At 44.1% G+C, this 22,266-nt stretch overlaps 2 protein-coding genes across 5 annotated transcripts; one reads left to right on the top strand and one right to left on the bottom strand.

Moving 5' to 3' along the window:
* Positions 1–2,707: 2,707 nt before the first annotated feature.
* Positions 2,708–4,414, top strand: id2b (inhibitor of DNA binding 2b). The gene is made up of 3 exons (XM_041975654.1): positions 2,708–3,346; positions 3,696–3,742; positions 3,937–4,414. The coding sequence occupies exons 1-2, from the start codon at positions 3,067–3,069 to the stop codon at positions 3,707–3,709; spliced, it is 294 nt and encodes a 97-aa protein (XP_041831588.1). The 5' UTR covers positions 2,708–3,066; the 3' UTR covers positions 3,710–3,742; positions 3,937–4,414.
* Positions 4,415–4,804: 390 nt separating this feature from the next.
* kidins220b (kinase D-interacting substrate 220b) lies at positions 4,805–21,884 on the bottom strand. Of its 4 annotated transcripts, none has more exons than XM_041975420.1 (30): positions 21,710–21,884; positions 20,269–20,427; positions 19,344–19,442; positions 19,051–19,149; positions 18,858–18,956; positions 18,652–18,753; positions 17,856–17,954; positions 17,040–17,237; positions 16,863–16,961; positions 16,677–16,775; positions 16,499–16,597; positions 15,253–15,430; positions 13,732–13,896; positions 13,478–13,657; positions 13,225–13,390; positions 12,997–13,148; positions 12,038–12,327; positions 11,760–11,900; positions 11,432–11,669; positions 11,144–11,235; positions 10,892–11,036; positions 10,634–10,796; positions 10,384–10,562; positions 9,639–9,874; positions 9,200–9,316; positions 8,858–8,887; positions 7,861–7,998; positions 7,688–7,786; positions 7,384–7,608; positions 4,805–7,306 (listed from the first exon to the last, which is right to left on the bottom strand). In XM_041975420.1, the coding sequence occupies exons 2-30, from the start codon at positions 20,398–20,400 to the stop codon at positions 6,146–6,148; spliced, it is 5,220 nt and encodes a 1,739-aa protein (XP_041831354.1). In that variant the 5' UTR covers positions 20,401–20,427; positions 21,710–21,884; the 3' UTR covers positions 4,805–6,145. The 4 variants fall into 4 exon arrangements, with proteins under 4 accessions (XP_041831354.1, XP_041831353.1, XP_041831355.1 ...); XM_041975419.1 differs by having other exon boundaries at positions 20,269–20,424; XM_041975421.1 differs by lacking the exon at positions 8,858–8,887 and having other exon boundaries at positions 20,269–20,424.
* Between the last annotated feature and the right edge of the window lie 382 nt (positions 21,885–22,266).

Genomic DNA, 22,266 nt, shown 5'->3' with positions numbered 1-22,266 from the left:
TGACACCTTTACTGGCTGCTTCTGAACTGTGGTGAAGTAAAAATTTGGTTTTTGTCTCCTCCATGTAGCTTCCTGCATTTCCCATCATGCCTTTCACATCCTGTCCACCTGAGAAGAAGGAAACTAGACTTCTGTTTTGTTTTCAGTTTATTGTATCTTTTATATGAATAAACGTATAAACAAAACTTCATCTAGAACTTCACAAATATTGTTTACATGCTTTTTTTTTTTTTAGCAGGTTCTGGATTTGGGACAGAATATTCCATCATATGTTTTTTTTATTTCTTATGAAACATTTCTTCCCTGGATGTCAGCTGGTCTGTGGCAGACATATATAGATGCTGCTCCAATCCTGCTGGCCGCTAGCAACGTGCAGATTAGGTGGCTATCTTGGTGCAGTGCGTCTCCTCCATTTATTACATTACATGTGAAGGAATCACATTAACTGTTAAAATTATTACAAATCGTTCAACTGTCTACTTATTCTTTAAATGTTATTAAATACAGGCCTAAGTTCTTCTTGGACGAATTACTTTGCAGAGAAATAAATAAATAACCTTTATAATGCCATCTCACTGTAAATATATTCACAGATAAAGTGAAATCCTATAAAATTATATATAAATGTATAAAAACCAATAAGTTAGCTTCCAAAGGGATCAATAGAGCATTTCTGGTCCCGAGTATTTCTGATTAAGGCTAATGTATAATATATATATATATATATATATATATATATAAAACTTCTACTTAAAGCTCTAATGACCCAAAGACAATGTATAATAAACCATATGGATTATATATTTATTTAAACTACTTGAACTGACTGAAATCTAATTTAACTTTATTTGTCAGCATTTTAGATTTGTAGTTAAACATTTAATCAAATCAAATAGTCCCGTTCAAAGGGGTGAAGTTTTCAGTCAACCAGTTTGCCTGGAAATCAGTTGAAAATTTGATTATTTAATAGAGATTAATATTGTGTAACACTTTCCTCTACTGTCACTGGCACCGTACCAAGATGGCCGCTCTGTCGGCACGTCTCGCGCCTGCTCACTCGGCGTCTGTGGATTCATGTCTGTGGTCTGTGGCGCCACCTGCTGGACATCCACCCCCATCATCCCCTCTGTTTCCGTCACCTGCAGAGACAACAGTAAAACTACAGAAAACATTCTTCATCACAACTCATCGTTCAGTCTGTCGACCTAAAGAATCAAAGTAAATGTACTTGGAAATTAAAAAATGTTTTGTTTATTTATATTTATTAAACCAATCAGTTTGCAGACAGAAGACATAAACGTTTACTGTTGAACATACGCTGCAACACAAAAAGAAATAAACCAGGATATTTACAGTGGCTGTGAATTGCAAAACTATATTACATTAAGTGAAACACTTTTACATGTTTGTGACACACATTTACATCATAGAAACCATGTTTACATTTACAAAACTAAAGTACAATGCTGAAAATCTTCTAACAGGTGCTAAACAACGTCACGTTTCAGAATAAAACAATTACAAAACGTGAAACACTTTTACAGTCCTTGATGCAAAACATACATTTGCAACTGCAAAACATTTTACAAAGTTCTGAATACACTGAGGAAATACTACCAACAACAAAGCAACTTTACACTGATGTGAAAAGATGGTTTTATATCTTGCAAAACACTTTCACATTTTTACAGAAACACTTATAAGTTCAAGAAACACAATTACAAAGATATGACCCAGCCGGTGTTACACCAAAATCTGTGACCTATCAGAACCCGTGACCGTGATAGTGTACATTTCTCTGCATGTATGTCTTAGAAAAAGAGTCTTGAAAACGCTTTTATTGAAGTCTGAGTTCATTATAATGCAGATACAGTTAATTCACACACTCTCATAGCTTAGAAATGGTGACCTCTGTATTCCCGCTATGTGAGCGTCACCTTATGTTAGAAGAGTCCAGACTAAAGGGGAAACATACATCACCATTTCTGATAGCCATCAAAATGTGTGACAGAATCCTGAACTGTATGAGAAGACAATGGACAGGAAAATCTCCATCAGAACCCGGAAGGAAAACCTCCATCAGGACCAGAACCAGCAAGAACGGCCATCTGACTGGACCGGTTGGGGGTGGAGAGGACAGGAAAGAGCAATCACTCTAAGCCAGGAATACCTGCTGAGAAGGAAGAAAAGAAACACAGATTAATGACAACAGCATCAGATATTTCTACTTGGAGATTTAGGAGAGCAGAGAGGAGCCCAGTGCATCATGGGACGTCCCCCAGCGGCCTCGGCCTATAGCAGCAGAACTAAAGGGATGGATAAGGGTCACCAAGTCAGACCTACTATAAGATTTATCAGGAAGGAAAGTTTGAAGGTGATCTTAGAGGCAGAAAGAGGAGTTTCTGCTTCCTGAAACCGAACTGGGAGCTGCTTACTCAGAGAGGCAGATCTGTGGAGCTGAGCTGGTTTCAGTTTCAGGTGGAACCACATTAACCTGGTCCTGATGCTGCCGGTGCTGGATCAGTCTGTGGTTTTCTTATCACTGTGTGGACACCTGCAGCTTTCCTGTAAAAATAATCTGGACTTATTCAAATGTGAGGAGAGTTTCCGTTACTGTGAGGATATTTTCATACCCGATGACACGTCGGCACAACGTGACACAACCTGCTGCTGTTTGTCTTGCAAATGTCCCACAGACGGGGGAAGGGGAACTTCCTCCATCATGTATGTGAAGTTTTACTCTAACGCTGTAAACCTGACCAGAGCTGCAGGTTCATCAACAGACATCTATTCCGTTTTAATTTGATCAGTAATCAATAATCTTCTGAGTTTAGAACATTGAGCATCTTCAGTTTGTTTCTGTCTGAAAGATTAAACATAAAATAATAATAATATTTTCTGCATTTTCAGTCTCAGCAGCTGTTTACACAGACAGGTAACAGGTGTGTTTCTGCACCAATCAGCTGTCCTAAAGCCTTTATTGACGTACAATCGGAGCCAATGAGAGCACAGCCCGACACGCAGGTGTTGGCCAGCTGATCAGAACCGGGACTCCGTCCACCAGTGATGAGAGCCGGGTTGATGGTGTTGCCTACGGACAGACAGAGGAGCAGCGGCGGCCTACTCAACATCAGGGAGGAGCCGCCGGTACTACTGCAGCCGGACATGAGGCTGTATTACCGGCTGCTGCTGCACCTGGTTCCTGGTCCGTACCGATCTGGATCCGTCAGCAGGTTGGAGGTCCTGCAGCGAGTCATCGACTACATCCTGGACCTGCAGTCCGAGCTGGACGCCTCCACCGCGGCCGCAGAGCAGCAGGAGCCCCTGTCAACGCCCACACCTGCAGGTAGGAGACTGATCCGGACTTCATGACTGATCAGCTCATTTAATGAGTTTTCAGGTTTCTGCTGTTTTAGGACTAAAAACTCAACAAGAAAGAAAGTTTGTTAAGAGTAAAAGTAAAAGTATTTTTATGTTCTGTGTTCATATGAGCAGAAAATAACGAGAGGAGCTGAAAGTTTCACACATTCACATAAAAATCAAGAATGAATAAAAGATAAAGTAGACTGAGGTGGAACCTGAGCCTCCGAGCCAGGAGAGGATCTAGAAAATTTTACATAGGTTGGCAAAAGTCGGGTGGAAACCCCCAATTAGAGCAGATCTGAGTGACATGAGGACTGTTTTTGTCCATGCAGGGTGTGACGGGTAACACTGAAGTGGAGGAAAACGGGTGGCTCACAAGGTGAGAGAAACAAACGCACCCTCATGAAAAGAAATAATCCACCAAACACAAACTTTTACTTTTTACACCACTTTATTTCTACACCGAAAATATGACGTAAAAACAAACGTTTTAAAACAAGTAAAAGACTGAAACATTTTATTTTCCTTCCTCCCTCCATCCCTCCAACATGGACCTGTGTGTGTTTTCTGTAGATCTGCTGACAGAGGAGCAGGTGTCTTCCACCTGAGACAGACCTGGACCTGGATCTGGACTTTACCTTTCCAGTCTCATTCAGGTGGAACCACGTAGAACCTGGTCCTGATGCTGCTGATAGATCAGAGTCTGGTTTTCCTTCTCATCGCTCCACCGTTAAAGACTCTGACGTCTTTATTTGGACCTGATGAGACTGAAACCAGAACTCAGGGAAGGTTCTGGTCTCCATCCGGTCCTTCAGCTCCTCTGATTATCTGGTTTCTAATCAGAAGTTTTTACATGAAGTTTAGTTTGGAAACAGTTCAGATAAAAACTATGTGAAGAAATTATTTTTGGATTTCTTGTTAAAATATCAGCAATTTGGTATGTTTTCCGTTATGAAATCAGTCCACTCTTGAAAACTAGTCTATGTATTATTTATTTTTCTATCACTAAAAGTAAATATTAATATATTTTTGCTTTAATTTATTAAATTTATTAATGTAAGAAACAATTTCATCTTTATTAAATTTATTTGAGACACATAAAATTCAAAAGAATTTTCAGTTTTTTTGTGAAAACTTTAATGGTTTTCAAAGTAAAAAAAAAAAAAAAAAAAATATATATATATATATATATAGATAGATAGATAGATAGATATACACACACACACAAATTAGTTGTGGTTGTGGACCCTGTCTATGGAGTCTATGGATTTGTGAAGAGAAGATTTGATGCAGTCTGTTGGTTTCTTATCTTTTTAAATGAATACAGTCAATATAAATTGAACTAATGTGGATTCAATATAATCTTAATCAATAATTTTAATTGAATAAAAATTCATTTAACTGAAAAAAGGACCAGAAAAGAAATAAAGAAAGCAGAATTAACATCTAGATTTTATTTGTTCTTTAGTGAACAACAAGTCACATGATCACAGATGTTTACACACAAACATCATCAGGACTCTGTTCTTTCAATAAACACCGACTGGCTGGTTAACACTGATCAATCACCAGAAACATCAAACTGGCAGCTTCAACCTGACGACACAAACAACAAACACCTGGAACTGGCGGTGCTGACCAATCACATCATCATGCAGGGGGGTGCATATCAGGGGGTCATGGGGTAAGAAGAGACATGAGAAATAATAACACCTTTACATTAATAATCTGGATCACCAAGTAGAAATATTTGCAACATGTTCAATACTTTAAACCAGCTAGAAGGCTTGCTAGCCTCCTGTTTAAACTGGATCATGTAGCGCTAGCATAGGTAGCGCTAAGTAACCTGGATACCAAGGTACTGTTTGAGCATCTTTATACTTTATTTTCAGCTCCAATGTAAAAACCTTGACTGAGTAGATGTGTAGTCCCTAAATACACTCACTGAAAACTAAATATGACCTGGTTCCCCCACATTATCTGAAAACTAATTTAGTGCTAGAACTAGGTTAGCACTGCTGCGTAGCTTCAAGCTAACATCATAGCCTTACATGACATTAGTAGTTGTACCTGCACAGGGACTAAATGTCTTCTAGAAATGTAAATATTTTTAGATGATGACCCATTAGTAAACTACTTTAAAATGTACCTCAAACTGGTGTAGTGATACTAGTGATCCATCCCAGATAGCAGGCACATTTGGGCCTAATAGATTACAACAGTTTCTTTGTGGTGGACGTTGAGTTTTGACAGCCACAATTACAAGGAATCAACACCGAAAGTCAAGGCCAAATACGGCGCCAGATGTGGGCCACATTTGGGCCAAACATGTTGTGCTATCTGAGATGTGTCTCCGGAAAGGAGTTTCTGTCCTCCTCCAGTGACTTGTCAGTCATCTGAGGTGGCACCTGGGGTGTCCAATCAGATGTCGGAGGTGTCAACCTGGCCACCTGGCTAGCTCCTCCCCTGGCGTCATGGTAACACGATGTCACAACAGCAACATGCAGAAGCTTCTAGTCACAACAAAACCTGAACACCACTGAGCTTCATCTACTGACTACAGAGCATGCAAGGAGCACTACTGATGACATCACAGCTAAGTCACAAGGACATCACAGATACGACTACACGTCTACTAGCAGCCACCCTCCTCTTCTCCTGCTCTTCCTCCTTCAGATGTTACAGCCACAAATACTTATTTTTTACTTCAAATCAAATTTCTCGTCAGCTGCTTCTAATTGGTCGAGGCGGTGGCAGTGGGAGGCAGCTCTTCATCACCAGCTCACAGGATGCTCTCGCGCTCCTCGCCGAAGGTGACAGTGTCGGATGACACGGTGCAGATCTCTGGCGGGTCCCCAGGCTTCAGGCCCCTCTTCAGGTGAACCACTCGGACGTTCTCATTGTTGGGGCCCGGCCGGGTGGAGGTGGAGCTCGGGGGGATGATGACGTCAGCAGTGGAGGAGGAGGATGTGGGACCCTCTGTTGGGGGGCGGGGCCGGTTGCCCTGCTGGGCGTTGGTGTTGTTGTTCAGGGTGACGTTACTGGGAGTGCGGTTCAGGTTGTAGCTCCTGGAGGATGGCCAGCTCTCCTCGGGGCTGCTGGCCAGCAGGCTGCACTGGTCCTCGGAACAGATGGACATCCGGGCCACCGCCGGGTCCTGAAGACCGCTCAGGCTGCTTGGAAGGCCACGCTTCCGGGCCAAGCTCTCCTCGTCCAGCTCGATCAGGTTGCTTCTGTCCAGCTGCGACAGGTCTGCCTCCTCATCCTGCAGCGAGTGGTTGGGCGAGCTCTCGTTGGAGCGCACGCCGGAATCGGACGAGTCCTTCTTGTCCAGCATGGCGTCTGACAGGTAGTCCTTCCCCTTCAGCGCCAGAGAGCCGCCTGGCAGCTTCGGGTCCGCCGTCTTCTTGCCGTCTTTCAGCAGGGGAGCATTGTCGGACTCTTCGGACTCCTCGTCGTCGCTGGTCAGCTTCTGGTAACGCAGCCCGCCGCCGGCCTTTAGCTTCAGGTCGGCGGCACCCTGGAACAGCCCGCCTCTCTCGCCTGACGTTTTGCGGGTCAGCAGAGACTTGGAGGATCCGTGCTCGCCCTTCTCGTCCTCCTCTGTGATTGGGTCCAGAGTGTCGCTGTTGGAGGCGAAGTCGGTGCCGTCGGCTGCCGGCTTGGTGGCACTCTTCTTGTTGAAAGACTTGCGTCCGTCTTGCTCACTGCCGTCTTTGCTTTTGTCATCAGATGATGATGATGATGTCATGAACTGCTCCGGCTGTGGTTGGACAGGCTTCTCCCCGCCACCGCCGCCCATCTCCAGCTGGGCCATCTGGGCGATGTACTCCTGGTAGGCAGAGCGGTACTCGGCCTGCTGCTTGTCCGTCAGCTTGGAGATGTCGTTGGATGATTCCTGAGAGTTCAGGCTGGTCATGCTGGCGGTCCGGTGGGCGGGGCCCTGAGGATAGAAAGATGGACGCTAACAGGAAATAGTTCAAGTTATCGTCCTGGCGACTGTGCAAGAGGAGAACTTACCATCCATGGCATGTTTCCGTGTCGCGGCGCTTCGTCCAGTCCCACACCGCTCAGCTCCTCGAAGCTCAGGTTGAAGCTGTACATGGCGTCTGGGTTGGCGGCGCCGGCATGGGGGGGAGCCGCTGCTCGTCTCGGGGCCTCGGCATGACCTCCTATTACGCTGCCTTGCTCGCTGGCAGCTTCTTCATGAAGCACCTGGCTCTCTATGTGGCGCATGTCCAGAACCTGCAGTGGGAAGGAGGAACCAGGTCAGAACTGGATCCGGTTGTAAGTTTGAACCAGTTTTCAATCTCAGAGGACTCACCGTGGCTCGGAACAGCTGCCAGTCTCCGAAGTTCATGTTCATCTCCTTCTTCAGCTCGTCGATGTTACACTGAGATAGAACCCGGCCGTTCACATTCGCCTGGAAACCAGAAGAACCCAGTTAGAATCCGGTCTGCAGCCGGTTCGGTCGGGTTTCTGTGTTCAGACACTGACCTTCCTTATGGTGGCGGTGTACTGAGCCACCATGTTCTGATCCATGCCTTCAATCTGCCGCACACGCTCACACACGCCGTCCGTCGTCATGGAGCTGAGGAGGATGGGCGGAGCTCCAGACACGACGGAGGCCGAGCCCTGAACACACACACACATGCATAAACATTAATGAGCTCAGGACGGGTCCAGCATCTGAGACGATAGTGATGAAGATGAGTTCTACGTAGTTCTACAAACTAACTTATTGATCTTCATCGCTGTTTAACTAAACCTGAACAGGTCATGATGTCATAAACTTACATAGGAAGTGATGTTATAAATCTAAAGAGGAAGTGATGTCATAAACTTGAGCAAGAAGTGATGTCATATATTTCGAAAGAAAGATGTGTAAGAAACCTTTTACAGAAAGTGATGTCATAAATCTGAACAGGAAGTGATGTGTTAAATGTTTAAATTCAGGATCTCTTTTTATCTGTGACTGGATTTTAGTTTCCAAGCTGATGGTTGAAACCTGTTTTGTTTCCTGGATAAAAGTGTGAAGCTGTTTGTGCTCCAACATGCAGCATTTTAGGCACCCGTGAAACTTTATAATTTCTTATGTAAAATCAAAGCAGATTTTTGTTTCTCAGTGCAGAGATGGTGAGGGGTGAGGAAGCTAACTCAAGTAGCTAAAGATGCATGCTGGGAGATGGATCACTACCCCTTTATGTCCACAGCATCCGGCTGTGCTCCTGCTAAGCTCTGGCTCTGTTTGCAGACGTGTTTCCAGTTTGCCAGAAACACGTCTGCAGCTTGTTCTGGGTAAACTGGACCAACATGTCACATGACTGCAGTAAAAACCTGAAGCTGAGTGGTTATCCTGCTCAGATGGTTGACAACATCTGGAGATACTTTAGAGAAGTAACTTGATGAACACCAGTTCAAGGTGACGGAGCTGAAATTCGCCATTTGCTGTGGACATTATAGAGAAAGAGGGGATGGAGGGAAAGTTCAGTACCTGCTTCCTTTTCAAAGATGAACTCTGACACTGCAAACAGACAGACGGGATGAAACCATCAGGAGAACAGATGAGACACAGACAGGAAATGAAGCTGATTGACAACAAACAACAGCAGCTGTTTGGCTCTTTGACAAGCACAGAAGAAGAGTGCAGGAGGTACAGGATAGCAGAAGAAGAAAAGGAGAAACCACAAACTGTTCCTCTGGAGAGTCATTAAAAGCCACTGAGCTGCACCAAAACTTCAAATCATCTGCATCACGTTCGATAATCGACGTATTTATCATGAAGAGAAAATCTCCATCCTCTCAGATACGTGTTCAACTTCCTGCTCATACTTACGGCTGTGGCGGCGGCCCTGCTGACGGAGATTTTAGGAGGCAGACATGGATGAAGGTGTGGTGGAAAGGAGGCCACGAGTGGGCGTGGCAGCTGGTAAAGGTGGTGGGGGAAATATGGCTGGGGGGGCGCAGAAAATCAAAATAATGTTCATGGAGTAAAAAACTTAAACCACAACACAAATCACTGCTGTCACATGACCCTGCAGGAGGTTGGGTTTAAATCTGAGCAGCTGATTGGCTCTGACTGTGGAGCTCACAGATGACTGGTTGATTTCCTGTCAGCTGATCATGTGAAAGCAGAGACTCACTTTAAAATCAAATCATAATGACACATGAATGATGAACATAACCAGGAGATTACATGACGTGATGACATCACAAGACCGCCTGCTCCACCAGGTAGGCATCAGGTGAGGCCAGTGGGCGGAGTCTGTACTCACCCTGTTGTAGAAGGGGTGCTGCGGGCCGACCATGCCACTGTAGTAGCTGCTGTGAGGCTGTGGGGAGATGATGCTCCCTGGTGGCTGGTTGAAAGGTCCGCTAAAGGAGGCAGACGGCGAACAGGTGGAAGACACCTGACTGTAGACCGAGGTGGGGCGGGGCTGAGCTTCAGGTAGGGGGACGGCTGGATACGGGACTCCGCCCATGTTCATCTGCTCCCGAGCTGCACGAACATCTGGATGAGAAATTTAGACAAACATCAGGATCAGACGAAAAAGAAAGAAATTTCTGGATACGTTGGGACAAGAAACATCTGGAACAGAGAGGAACATTTAGAACTGAGATGTTTCAAAACATCTGGCTTTGAAACAGAATAATCTAGATCTGAGACAGAGGCATCTGGTTTTCGGACAAACTTCTAGATCTGCGTGAAGAACATCTGGAACAGAACGGATCTCAGACAGAAACATCTAGATCTAAAACAAACACCTGGTTTTGAGACAAACATCTGTATCAGACAGGAACTTTTTCAGCTGGGAAAAACCATCTGATTTTGAGAAGGAAACATTTGGATCTGGGTGAAGAATATCTGGATGAGGAGTAACATCTGGATCTGAGGCCTAAAAATCTTATCAGAGCCTAAAACCTCTGGATCTGAGAGACACACATCTGGATCAGAGATGAAAAACATCTGGATTAGATGCAGGTGTGGTATCACTGACCCAGGGGGACCATCTGTCTTACCTGCAATGATCTCTCTGAGTTTTGGGTCCAGGTTGACCGTACAGGGCAGGAAGGTCCGGATGTCTCTGGCTGTCAGGACCGGTGTCCGTGACGACAGGAAGACCTCAAAGCTGCGGACATCTCCGTCAATCTCCAGCAGCGGCTCCACGTCCTTGGTGGTCGGGATGTTCTTTGACACTCTGAAATATGAGCACTTGCTGGTGGATCGGTTCTGGATCTGTTACAGACACAAGCCAGTGTGACGTCTCACCTCTCATAGATGGTCTTGAGGGTGACCTGGTCTGGAACTCCATCGGTCTCCTCCAGGTACAGGATGAGCCAGGAAGTCCTGTAGGGCCACTGTTCGGTTAGGTTGATCCATGACGCCAGGCGGTCCCAGTTGAAGCTGATCTGATTGGCTCGCAGTAGACGACCTGAACACACCAACAGGAAGAGGCGGGTTGATTGAAAGCTACTAAAACGTATCCAGGAGTAACTGGGTGCCGAAGAGGATGAAGACTGGAATCACCGGTGACAGAGACGATGTTGAGCAGCCTCCTCATGGTCTGTGGGCTGATGTCATTGAACCAATCCTCCGTCACCATCAGTTTCGTCAGGTCGAAGGACATCTGACGAGTCACAGAGCGCTGCACCTGACGTCGCCGGTACGTGTCCTGAGCATAACAAAGGTCACATGACCATAAATATTGGAAGAACTACAGACCAGAAAGATAATTATACAAAAATATTTTCTTTCACACAAACACACATCCAGCCTCACCCGGCGATTTAGCGTCGTTTTGCTTCCAAACTTCGTTAATTCTCCCAAACTGTGCTGAGACAGCTTCCTGTCCAGCTCCTCGTGCCAACCCGCTGAGACACAAAAACACATTTGTTTACTTTGTTGATGAAGAGTTTAAATAGAGAAGCATGCAGAAGTCGGTCTTTTTCATGTTTATCTTTGTAGACATTTCAGATCTTAATAATAATTATAATTAAATAGTTTTAAAAATGTGACTTTATAAGTTTCAGGTTTTCCTGTCACAGTGAAAACCATCATCATGGTTACCTTCAGAGTTGGTGGCATCCCCGTTGGTCGGCGCGGCAGCACACATCTTCCTGGCGCTGGAGAGTCCTCGGCTGTTGAGGAAGACGGGCAGGTGGACAATGTTCCTCATGTAGTCGTGTCCGTTGATGTTGGAGTCTCTGAGGACGCTGTTAAGATTCTGGTTGATGGCTTTGATGATGATGTGAGGGTCGCTGGCAAAGATGGAGATGAACGGACCTTTGGAGAATAAAACCCGGACCTGCAGGACCAGAACGCCTACATGAGTTTACTGTTTTCACCTGAAATCGACAGAGCGATTCAAGAGCTGTATTTAGTCCCGCGTCCTCACCGTGTCGAGCATCTGCAGGACTCTGTCCTGTTCGCAGGAGTCCAGACCGTCAATGACGACCACCAGCCGCGTCTGATGCTGTGTGAAGCCGTCGATGGTCTTCGCCATCCTCGCCATCAGCTCCACCTCGTTTTTCAGCACCTGCAGAAGAACCATACATGAAACTAACAGCTTTGAGATCGTTTCATTATAAAAAGCTGAAAAAACTCCAGCAGCACGTTGGCGAACGTTCACTTCCTGTAGATGTGCTGTAACTTCCGCTTCGAAGCGTCGCTCACCTTCATGAAGCCCTCGCTCTTCAGTTTGTGCATCCTGTTGGCGGCGCTGTGCAGCCTCTTCCTCTGAGAATTCAGCACCGAGTCCGTCACCTGCCACCACGTCTTGCAGTTCAGCAGCACGGCCAGACCCACCACGCTGGCGATGGCGATCAGAACGGCGTTCACCGTCTGGTTCTCGCCGTCCACCTTAAAGATGGCCAGAAGCGCCATGCCGGTAATCAGGCAGGCCAGCACCAGGACGAAGAGGACGAAGGACGGGATGCAGCACGTCTTCTTCCACTTCCTCTTACCTGAGATAAAGAGAAGAAGAAAAACTGCAGAATTTCATGTGTTTGTGTTACCTCCATTGTGGGAACGCTAATGTCCTGATAAGGGGAATCATTTCAGGGACTTAAATGAACTGTTTGGTCGTGATTGGAAAGGTTTTAATGAGCTTTCAGCAGGAACCACACATGCATATATTTGCATATCAGTTATTATTCGTTCCAGTTTCGATGAAGTGATCCTGCTTTTCCAAGCAGTGAACTCGTAAGTTTCAGAGGACCCTGAGATCGCAGATTTAAAGATGGCTGCGCCCAGTACCACTTGTAGACCACTGCTCTCTCTGTTAAAATCCTTTAAAATATATTTTGTGTGTGCTAAGTTTCCAGTGTAAACAGCAGTAAGTCGTTGTTATTGATGATCGCGTTGTTAGCCATTGTCACCAAATCCGGCTGCTTTTCTCATGGTGACATTTTTTAACGGGTTTGTGATTTTCTAGTTTTATAGAGCTTTGTAGATGCTCACAGATGTTGTGTTGTGTTTTGGAGGCGTCCATTTTTTCCAACAACCTGGTAATGACATCACATTTTCTTGGAATTCCAAGACATCTGGAACGCACCATTAGACCCTATGAAATTGGACTTTATGTAAACAAGTTACATGCAGCTGGATCGCCCCCTGGTGGCAGGTCGAGGTACCTTGCGTCTCCTCAGTCTTGAACACTCGGAACAGACGCGTTGCCAGGAAGCCGAACTCTCTCTCGCAGGCGTCCGACAGCGTCGCGATCATCTCCGCCATGGATGTCTCTCCTCCCACGCTGGACAGACGGTTGTAGTCTGTGAACAGGAACCTGTGGGAGACACGGGGGTGACATCTTATCTGCCCTGGTTTGTCTTCACAGGTGAGCAGATCGTCTGCAGCGTTACCTGACAGGAAGAGCTCTGGTGCTCTGCTCCGGCAGCTCTGGCGGGTTGACGAACATCAGCTTCAGCAGCAGCTCCAGATACCCGATGTGACGGGCCAGGCGGGTGCTGAGCAGCCACGCCCAGGTCCAGCTGTCGCCCTCCCTACGCCCACCGAAGTACACCACCACTGAGGGAACGTAACTTTATTTATCCAGCAGCGCTGACAAACAAGAACATTTAACAAGCCACAAGAGCGAAAGCAAAGTCGTCTCACCGAAGAGAAGGTAGAGCAGAGCCAACAAGCTGAGGGAGACCGCCATGGCGAGTTTCGGGTCGACGGTGAAGCCGAGGACGATGGCGATGGAGCCGCAGAGGAGCAGAGACAGGAAGACGACGAGCCAGGAGAACTGAAACAACGGCTCGATCTGCTGCCCGGCAAACGTCTTCATCTCATCTGAGGAGGAGGAGGAGGGCGTGAACAGGTGTTAACAGGAGTTTGCGCTCAGTCTGGCGGCGTGTCAGACTCACCTTCCAGCTTTTTCAGCAGGAAAGACTTCCCGCTGCCCCACTGAGCGTACAGGCCCACGCAGATGGGGGGCTGCATGGTGGGCTCGCTCAGGATGTCGGCCAATGCAGAGCTGTACAGGTCGTAACCCAGCATGTCCCCGTCTGTCTCTGTGGGGGACAGGTGACCTGCAGGGGGCGGAGTCACAGCCAAGGACAGGTGTTTACTGACCACATGGTGCAGGTGAGTCTTTACTTTCTTTACGACTTTGAGCTGCAACACACTGATTTACTGATGTTGAACATATTTAACTACCAGACGGTTGTTTACTCTTTTATTTTTAGTTTTAGTCTAATTAAACAGTTTTAAATAAAATCTGCTAGATATTTCTAAAATGTCATACTTTTAGAAATTGGGCCCTTATTTTTAAAACCTCATTTTTACTGTTAAAAGTCAGTTTAATATTTTCAAAAAGTTTCATTTAAACATTTTATGTATTTATTTATTTTTTAATATTGTAAAACACCATTTAATATTTTCAGAAACCCATTTTGCAATTTAAATAGTTTATATATATATTTATAATTCATAACTTATCAATAATATTTTTATTATTATTAATATATATATTTATAATTTCTTTGATGTTTTAGTGTATTTATAGATAAACATGTTTTGTAAATGATTTGTTGTTTTATTGTTCAGCGCTTTGTTCAACAGTTTTGTCTTTAAAATGCTCTATAAATAACGTGGACTGAAAAGCTGCTGTTCTACCATGTTTTATGTAAAGCATTTGTCTTGTATATGAAATATGATAAAACAAACTTTTCCTTCTAAAAATCCATTCTGTATTTTTATAAATCAGTTTATTATCCATTTTTTTAGATTTTTAAAAATGCATTATACAATAAAAAATCAATGAAATATTTTCAAATATTTTATATTTTAAGATTCAAATGTATATTTTTTTTAATTCTTTTCATGTAAAATATCTGTTTTTTTAAAATCACAATTAGAACTTGTTCCAATCAGAACTCATTAATTAAATTAAAACCCACTGGCATTAAATACAAGACAAATGTGAAGCCTGCAGTTGCCATGGCTACCAGTGTTTGTAGAAAGAGGCTTCAAAGGCAGGGCTGAAGCAGAGCAGAGAGGGAGGCATCTACAAGAAAACTGCATTCCTGTTTTTACTTTGTTTAACAAGTTGAGTAAACGTGGCAACAGACTGATCCTGGTTTCATTTTGAAGCTAAAAAATGTTTTTATATAAAAAAAAAAAGGTTTAATAGTTTCTAATCTGTTTTTTGTTTGTATCTTTGTTTTTTTTTTAAGTGTTTGTATTGTTTTAATCTATTTCAGTCCCATTTCCATGTAATAAGATGTAAAAATACATTTAAACTGTAGCAGTAAACTAATAGCGGATTATTTTTGTTTTATTTATCAGAGCCATGTTCTTCTGTTTCTGACTTAAAAGTTTCTGAGCTGATCTGGAAAGAAATGGAGAGAAAACAGGCAGAAACCAGGAAGAAGAAACCAGCGTACGCGCTCCAAAGATCTGGGTGAGGATGCTCTTCTGGTGGCTGCAGTCCACGTTGTACGGCGTTTCTCCGGCCTTGTTGGGGCGGTACAGCAAGCGGCCATCTTTGGGGTTCCTGAGGAGGAGTTCGGCCAGGCGGCGACTCCGGCCGCGGATGGCGATGTGGAGGGGCGTGTCGCCTCTCTGGAAAAACACAGCAAGGACTGAGTGGGACAGACAGCAGCAGGAAGTCGACGGACTGTTGGAATAAATAATCTCATAATAAAAGATTTCTTTTAAACTTCTATAAACTCGCTGACTTTCAGCTTTTTAAGCTGCCAGAAGTCTGAACGCTGCAGATGTGGTTTTAAAACGTGACTGAAAACAATGAAAAACAGTCAAACCTGTTTTATTGATTTGAACTAATCATGTTTCCAGCAGCTGTTTCACTTTACATGAAACAGAAATTACAAAGTTTTTACACATAGAAGAAACCTGGACGTGATGACGCGTCTGCCTGGAGGACACATTGTTTACAGTGTTGTCATCTTAGCAACTTGTCGCTATAATTAGCGAGTTTTAGACCCCTCTATCGACTCTAAAAAAACAGCGACTAGCAACAAACTCAGCGAAGTTTTCTGGTGTTACTGGAGACTTTGAGACTGACTGAAAACCCTGATGTTTACTCTTCAGGCGCTACCACAGGCCCCGCCCCATCCAGAGGCTCGTCCTCGCGCTGCAGGAGGACGCGACCTCTTCTGCTCCATAACCAGCCTGAAAATGACTTACAGATACGGTCAGATATTAATGCCTTCTAATGTAGACCGTAGACTAACCTTTTTAAATGTTTGTTAATCATCTAATCTAGTTTTTAAAAATAAATAATCTTAACTTGTTTGTTTGTTCTGTTGTTTACATGATCTCATTTAAAGTACTGTGAATAAGTACACTAACTGTTTTTACTTTAGTTTTGTACTTTGCACCACAGTAAACAGCCTGAGAACACGGAGACTGTATGAAGACTCATAAACTAATAGAGCTTTAAAATAATGTACTCGTTTTACATTGTTAGTCTTTTATTTATTAACATTTTTGTTGTTTAGATTGTTGTTTTTGTGGTGTTCTGACTTTGGAAAGAAAATTTTCCCTAAACAGAATGGAAAACAGTATCGAGTATTGAGCAACATCCTTGGTATCAGCAAGTTTGAAATTTTAGTATCGTGACCAAATCAGAAACGTTCAGGGCTGAAAGCCCCGCCCTGTACGTCTCACCTTGTCCACGGCCGACACTTTGGCTCCTTTATCAAGCATCAGCTCCACGATCTCTATGTTCCTCATCTTCGTGGCTTTGATCAGAGGAGTTTCTCCATCCTGACAACACACACATCGTCACACTTCCTGTTTCTGTGGAAAACTGCTGCTTCAGGCTGTTTTTCAGGAACTGTCTCACCTTGGTGCAGGTCTCCGTGTCGGGGTTACACTGCAGGATGTCTCTCACCATGGTGGCGTTTCCTTTCTCCACAGCCCAGTACAGAGCCGTCTTATTCTCCTGGAGACAGAACCACACAGAACAGCGTCAGCTCTGTTACAGCGCCACCTGCTGACGGAGACAAGGTGTCTCCTCCCGCGAGCTCACCTGCCCTCTGATGTCGATGTCGGCGTACTTTGACAGCAGAGCTCTGACGATCTCCACGTGGCCGCCCCTCACCGCCCCAATCAGCACCGTGTCCCCACTCTGAAACACAAGGGACAGAGTTCAGGGACGTTGTCCCCTGCTGGACAGAAACGGGACTCTTTCTGGTCGACGTCTCACCCGGTCGGGGATGTTGACGTACGTCCCAGCGTCCAGCAGGTCCTGGACGATCTCGGTGTAGCCCTCCTTGGCAGCGATCATCAGCGCCGTGTTTCCGTCCTTGTCGGTCATGTTGACGTTGGGGTTCCTCTTCAGCAGCTCCTTCACCACCTCGGTGTACCCGCCCTTCACGGCTACGATCAGAGCCGTCATGGAGTTCTGAGGACACCAAACACAGTTTAAGGATTTTCGTCTGTTTTTTCTGTTTCTTCTGGATTTTATGTAGCAGAAGTCGTCGTTGGTGTTTAATCGTGACTTCCTGTGGTGTCAAACAAACCAAAATAACTGATGTTCAGGAAGATGTGAGACTTCCACCGTTTACATGTGAGATGAGTTCTAGATTCCTTAAAAAGCTGATCTATGTGACGTCACAGATCCTTTCTACGGTATCCAGGACAGACTCATCACTGAATCAGTTCATCTGGAACTATCTGCTGCATCAGACCAGCTTCTACGCGGCCAAGCAGATGGCAACATGGAAGATCTGGGAAGTCTAGAACTTCCTGGTGTGTGGGTGGTGAAAGCTGTTGGGATTTAAGACCCTTCATGACAAATCCTGCATTGTTTCTGCTCCTGGAAGTACACATCGTGGTGTTTTATAACGTCGCTGCTACGTGTGTTTGGCTGTTTCAATCTGTCATGGTCTAGATTCTTCATAGGAGTCCAGTCGATGTCGTTTTCATCAGACAGACTGCTAGGACGTCCTGCTGGATGAAGCTAACACACTAGCTGGTTCTGGTTCTATGGTGCAGTAACCATCGGTGTGTGTGGTCGTACCGCCCCCTCCTGGTCCACGTCGGCTCCGTTCTCCAGCAGGTGCATCACGCAGTCAAAGTGTCCTTTCCTGGCGGCCCAGATCAGAGGGGTGGTACCATACTGTACACACACACACACACACACACACACACACACACACACACACACACACACACACACACACACACACACAGAGTTTACAGAGTGTTTCTGCAGATTTCACAGTTTATGAGATTATTTCACTTTATGTTAAATCATGTACAATCATTAACCAACTGTTTACTTAACATTTTCATACTCTGTATATCATTACTCTGTATAGTTTTATAACCAATAATTATTGTTATTGTTTTATCATATACAGATAGATATTTGATCTAGATATAAATATAATTGAAAGAAATCTCTTCTGTTACCACCAGATGGCAGTGTAAATGACCACGCTCGTGTACACAGGTTCCAGTTAAACAGAATTCAGTTTTATGGCTCAAACAACCAAAAATGTGACGTCCACATACAAAGTTAAACTGTTTTACTGTTGCATTTTATCTTATTAAATTTGCTGTTTACATTTACCCTTTTTGTACCTTTGCTTTGTGTGTCTTTCGTGTGTATTCTACTTTAACGGCTGCTTATGCTTTTCAGCTTGTTTCTTCTTGTTTTTGTTTTAAACTTTAAACACGGTGAAAAGTAAAACTACTGTGTGCAATTAACTGCCCCTCAGGGTAAAATAAAGTTTTTTTAAATTGTCCAGTTTCATGTGGAGTTGTTCTCAGTCTGATGTTGGTGTGTGTTGTTTTGTGTCGTTGCGCGTCACCTTGTCCGAACAGTTGACTTTGGCGCCGTTGTCCAGCAGCAGTTTAACGATGTCTGCATGTCCTCGACCTGCAGCCCAGATGATAGGATACACACTGTACTGCTGCGGTGAAGGAGGAGGAAGAGGAGGAGGAGGTCAGAATACAAAGCATAACAATAAGGCGCCCTTCAGTGAACACACACTCCTCCTGCGTGTGTGTGTGTTACCTGTCCGGTGGTGTTGGGGTTGGCTCCGTGCTCCAGCAGCAGCTTCGATACCTCCACACGTCCTTTGTAAGCCGCCCACATCAGAGCCGTCCAGCCGCCCTGACACACAACAACAACAGTTATTCCGCATGTTGTCTCTGCACGGGCTGTAACCACTGACTGAACTACATTTCCCATCAGCCTTTGCTCCCACCATGTCTCTGTGCTCAATGTAGGCGCTGTTCTCCAGCAGTTCCTTCACCACATCCACGTGACCCTCTTTAGCAGCAGAGATTAGAGCCGACCAGCAGTCCTGCCAACGCACAGAGAAGCCACGTTACCATGGAAACAGCAGCTACTCACCCTGCCCGTCTCCCTAGCAACCAAAGAATCCGAGTGAGGAAGGCAGAGAGAGGTTAGCTTTAATTGTTTGAGATAATCTTTTTTGTTTCACACAAACACAAACACAAACAAAATGAAGGGTGAGGGAGCGCTTGTTCTGCCCACCACATCGTCCAGGTTGACGTTGGCTCCTCTCCTGATGAGCTCCTGGACGATCTCCAGACTGCCCTGCTCCGCCGCCAGCATGAGAGGCGTCTGACCGTTCTGCATGCAAAACACAGAGAAACAAATAAACAGAGGAGGAAACAAAGTAAGCAAAATGTAAACGAAAAACACAAGTAAAAAAAGCCTGAGGCATGGAAACAAACAAACAAAAGCATCAAACCAAAAAAAGAAAACAAAGAAACGCAATCTAAAAATGTAAACAAGAAATACAACAAGGCATAAAACACATGAACAGAACTAAATCTGATTCACAAACACGACGAGCAGATGACACGTAAACAAATAACAATCAGAATCATTTTATTTTGTCAAGTCTGTACACAGAAAACATGAATCTGACTCCGGGAATTTTGCTCTCATTGTACGATCAGAACAAAAAGTAAAAAAATAATAAAAAAAAAAAGCAAAGAAAAAATAGAAGCAATATGGATATAAATAAAAAGATAACATTAACATCGTATTTACAGGTTGAGGTAGTGCATGTATGTAAAACTATGCATCAGCGTGGCTTATTGTTCATCAGGGTGGTCTGTTTGGGGTACGATGCTTTGTAGCACCTACCAGACGGGAAGAGTTTAAAAAGTTTGTCTGCAGAGTGATGGACTAAACAAACACAATAAACAACAATTGACTAACACTAATAAAAAAACAACAGATAAAAAAACATACACAACAAAAAACAATTAAAAATTCTAAAACAAATAAAACAAGTATCATCAAGTCAAGGAGAAACTCAAAATAAAGATGTAAACAAAATTAAAAACACCTAAAACAAATAAATAAATGCAAACAGATCTAATTCATGAACACAACAAGGAGACGGTGAGTGAACAAACAGGAAGCAGGAAACAGGAAGTGCACGTACGTCGCTGCGTCCGTCCACCTCCTTGAAGCGGTCCAGGTGAGCCTTCATGGCGGCCAGGTTCTCCTCCTCCACGTAGCTGAACAGGTTCTGGATGGCCAGCGTGGTCATCTTGATGGACGTGGTGGTGTCCATGTCTGCGGTCGGTCACAGCGCCCCCTGCTGACGGAGGAAGTGTTTCAGACCAGGATCACAGGAAAAACCACAAATCCACCACAGAAAAAGAAAACGGACGAGGACAGAAAAAGAGGAAATCAGCAGGAAAGTTCAAACTGTCAAATAAATATTATCAGAAATAGAATGATAAAATAAATGTGTGTTTTATCATTTATTCCACATTTTTCCAAATCTGCCTGACATTTACGTCCTGCTGCTGCAGATTTAGTAGAATGTGGTCTGACTGAAGTCTGATGTCCATCACGTCTCAGAGATGAGGTCTAGGACTGACCTCAGGTCAGCGTTCAGACGCTGCTGTCCACAGATAAGACTTCAAACCGAGAGCTGACAGAGGCTCCGTCTCATTTCACTCACGAAGGAAGACATTCTCCTCAAAGACAGCTAAGATGTGCAGCTGTCGCCATGACAACAGCCTCCATGCCACGCAGTCCACCAGAGAGACGAGAGACTGCAGGAAGGTTTGTGTATTGAAATGAAATAAAATAAACGTGTGACTTTAAACTGACTCACATCAGATCAGAACGCTTCCAGTTCTGGTTCAGGTCCAGAGCTGGAACCGGGTACATACTGGTTCTTTAAAAAACTGTTCTGGTTTTCCTCAGCTAGAGAAAGTCCGAGTTTGTAAACTGCGGGGTAACATGAATCCTAGATGCTGGTTTCCAATCAGCTTTGTATGGAGGTTTAATTGGTGTATTAATACCTCTATTAATCACTCTAATGTACAGATGTATGATTTAATTTAACTTTCGCAGTTTTAACTACCTGTTCGATATAAAGATATCAATCAATCAATATTTAAACCTTTTCATTCCTCCCACCTGTCTCTGCAGCGCTGCACCTGTTTTTATCACCTGTAATATCATTGAAAAGTCCTCATTTTAAAGGATCCTAGTCAAACATTATTAAAACCACTGCTTAAACTTTAACATTAATTTAACACCGTTTATTTTCCGAACTTCATGAAACTGAATATCAACAGTTTTCCTTGTCACTAATGAACCGATGGAAATAATTACAGGATAGTAACGCTGTTATATGGCTGCAGTAACCGGAATAACCTTCATTTCAGGCTCTGATATGCGGAAAACCTGAAATTTAACCAACATTTTACCGTTTTATATTATGTATTGTACTAAAATAGACACATTAGCAATTTGTCCAGATTTATTTTAATGATTCGGCAAAGTGTCAAATGCCTATCAATAATTAATCGATGAAAGCAAAAGGATGCTACCGCTGAAAAGGAGGAAGACAGCTTTTATTTTACCTTTAGAAGATAATTAGATTGAGTTTAATTGGTTTGGCTTCGGTCCGGGTGGGTTTCGATGTCGATTGTTCAGCGAGTTTCGATGCGTTTCCTCGGCCTGCGTTCGGAAGACAGCCTGTCTTATTCTCCATCCCCGACAACAGCAGCCATCTTTGATCTGAATAACAACCAAGACAACAACGCAGCCAATCACGACACGCCCTGCGTCAAGTGCGCCAAAACGAGGCTTTCTTTTCCGGTTTAAGCTGCAAAATTAAAAGCCAGGGAAAACAGTTTCCGGCGAGTTACAAAATAAACCCAACTGCAATAGCTCCTGAACCCCAGGCAGACAGACTGAGTAAAGTAACGCATTCAGTAAAATATCATGACAAAAATAGTTAAAATACTGCAGATGTAAAGTGAAAAAACTGCTCTTTCTGGGTAATAGAGATATTTTCTAGTGTTGGCACTAAACTGTAATCAGCAGACACATTATTATCCATAATATAATCTTAAATTAAAATGTAGCTGCAGGGAAACTCTAAAACCAGGATTTAGGATCACTGGCATGTATTCTT

Source organism: Melanotaenia boesemani, chromosome 22, assembly GCF_017639745.1.
Source record: "Melanotaenia boesemani isolate fMelBoe1 chromosome 22, fMelBoe1.pri, whole genome shotgun sequence".
Classification (NCBI taxonomy): domain Eukaryota; kingdom Metazoa; phylum Chordata; class Actinopteri; order Atheriniformes; family Melanotaeniidae; genus Melanotaenia; species Melanotaenia boesemani.
This window is presented reverse-complemented; position numbering and strand designations above follow the sequence as displayed.

Bases quoted from the DNA above. Each gene is read 5' to 3' on its own strand.
- kidins220b (XM_041975420.1), bottom strand. From the start codon at position 20,400: ATGGACACCACCACGTCCATCAAGATGACCACGCTGGCCATCCAGAAC. The intron at 13,658-13,731 runs GTGAGTCTGACA...CCTCCTCCTCAG, and splicing joins CCTGCTGAAAAAGCTGGAAG to ATGAGATGAAGACGTTTGCC. The intron at 7,307-7,383 runs GTAAGTTCTCCT...TTCTATCCTCAG, and splicing joins ACGGAAACATGCCATGGATG to GGCCCCGCCCACCGGACCGC.
- id2b (XM_041975654.1), top strand. From the start codon at position 3,067: ATGAGAGCCGGGTTGATGGTGTTGCCTACGGACAGACAGAGGAGCAGC.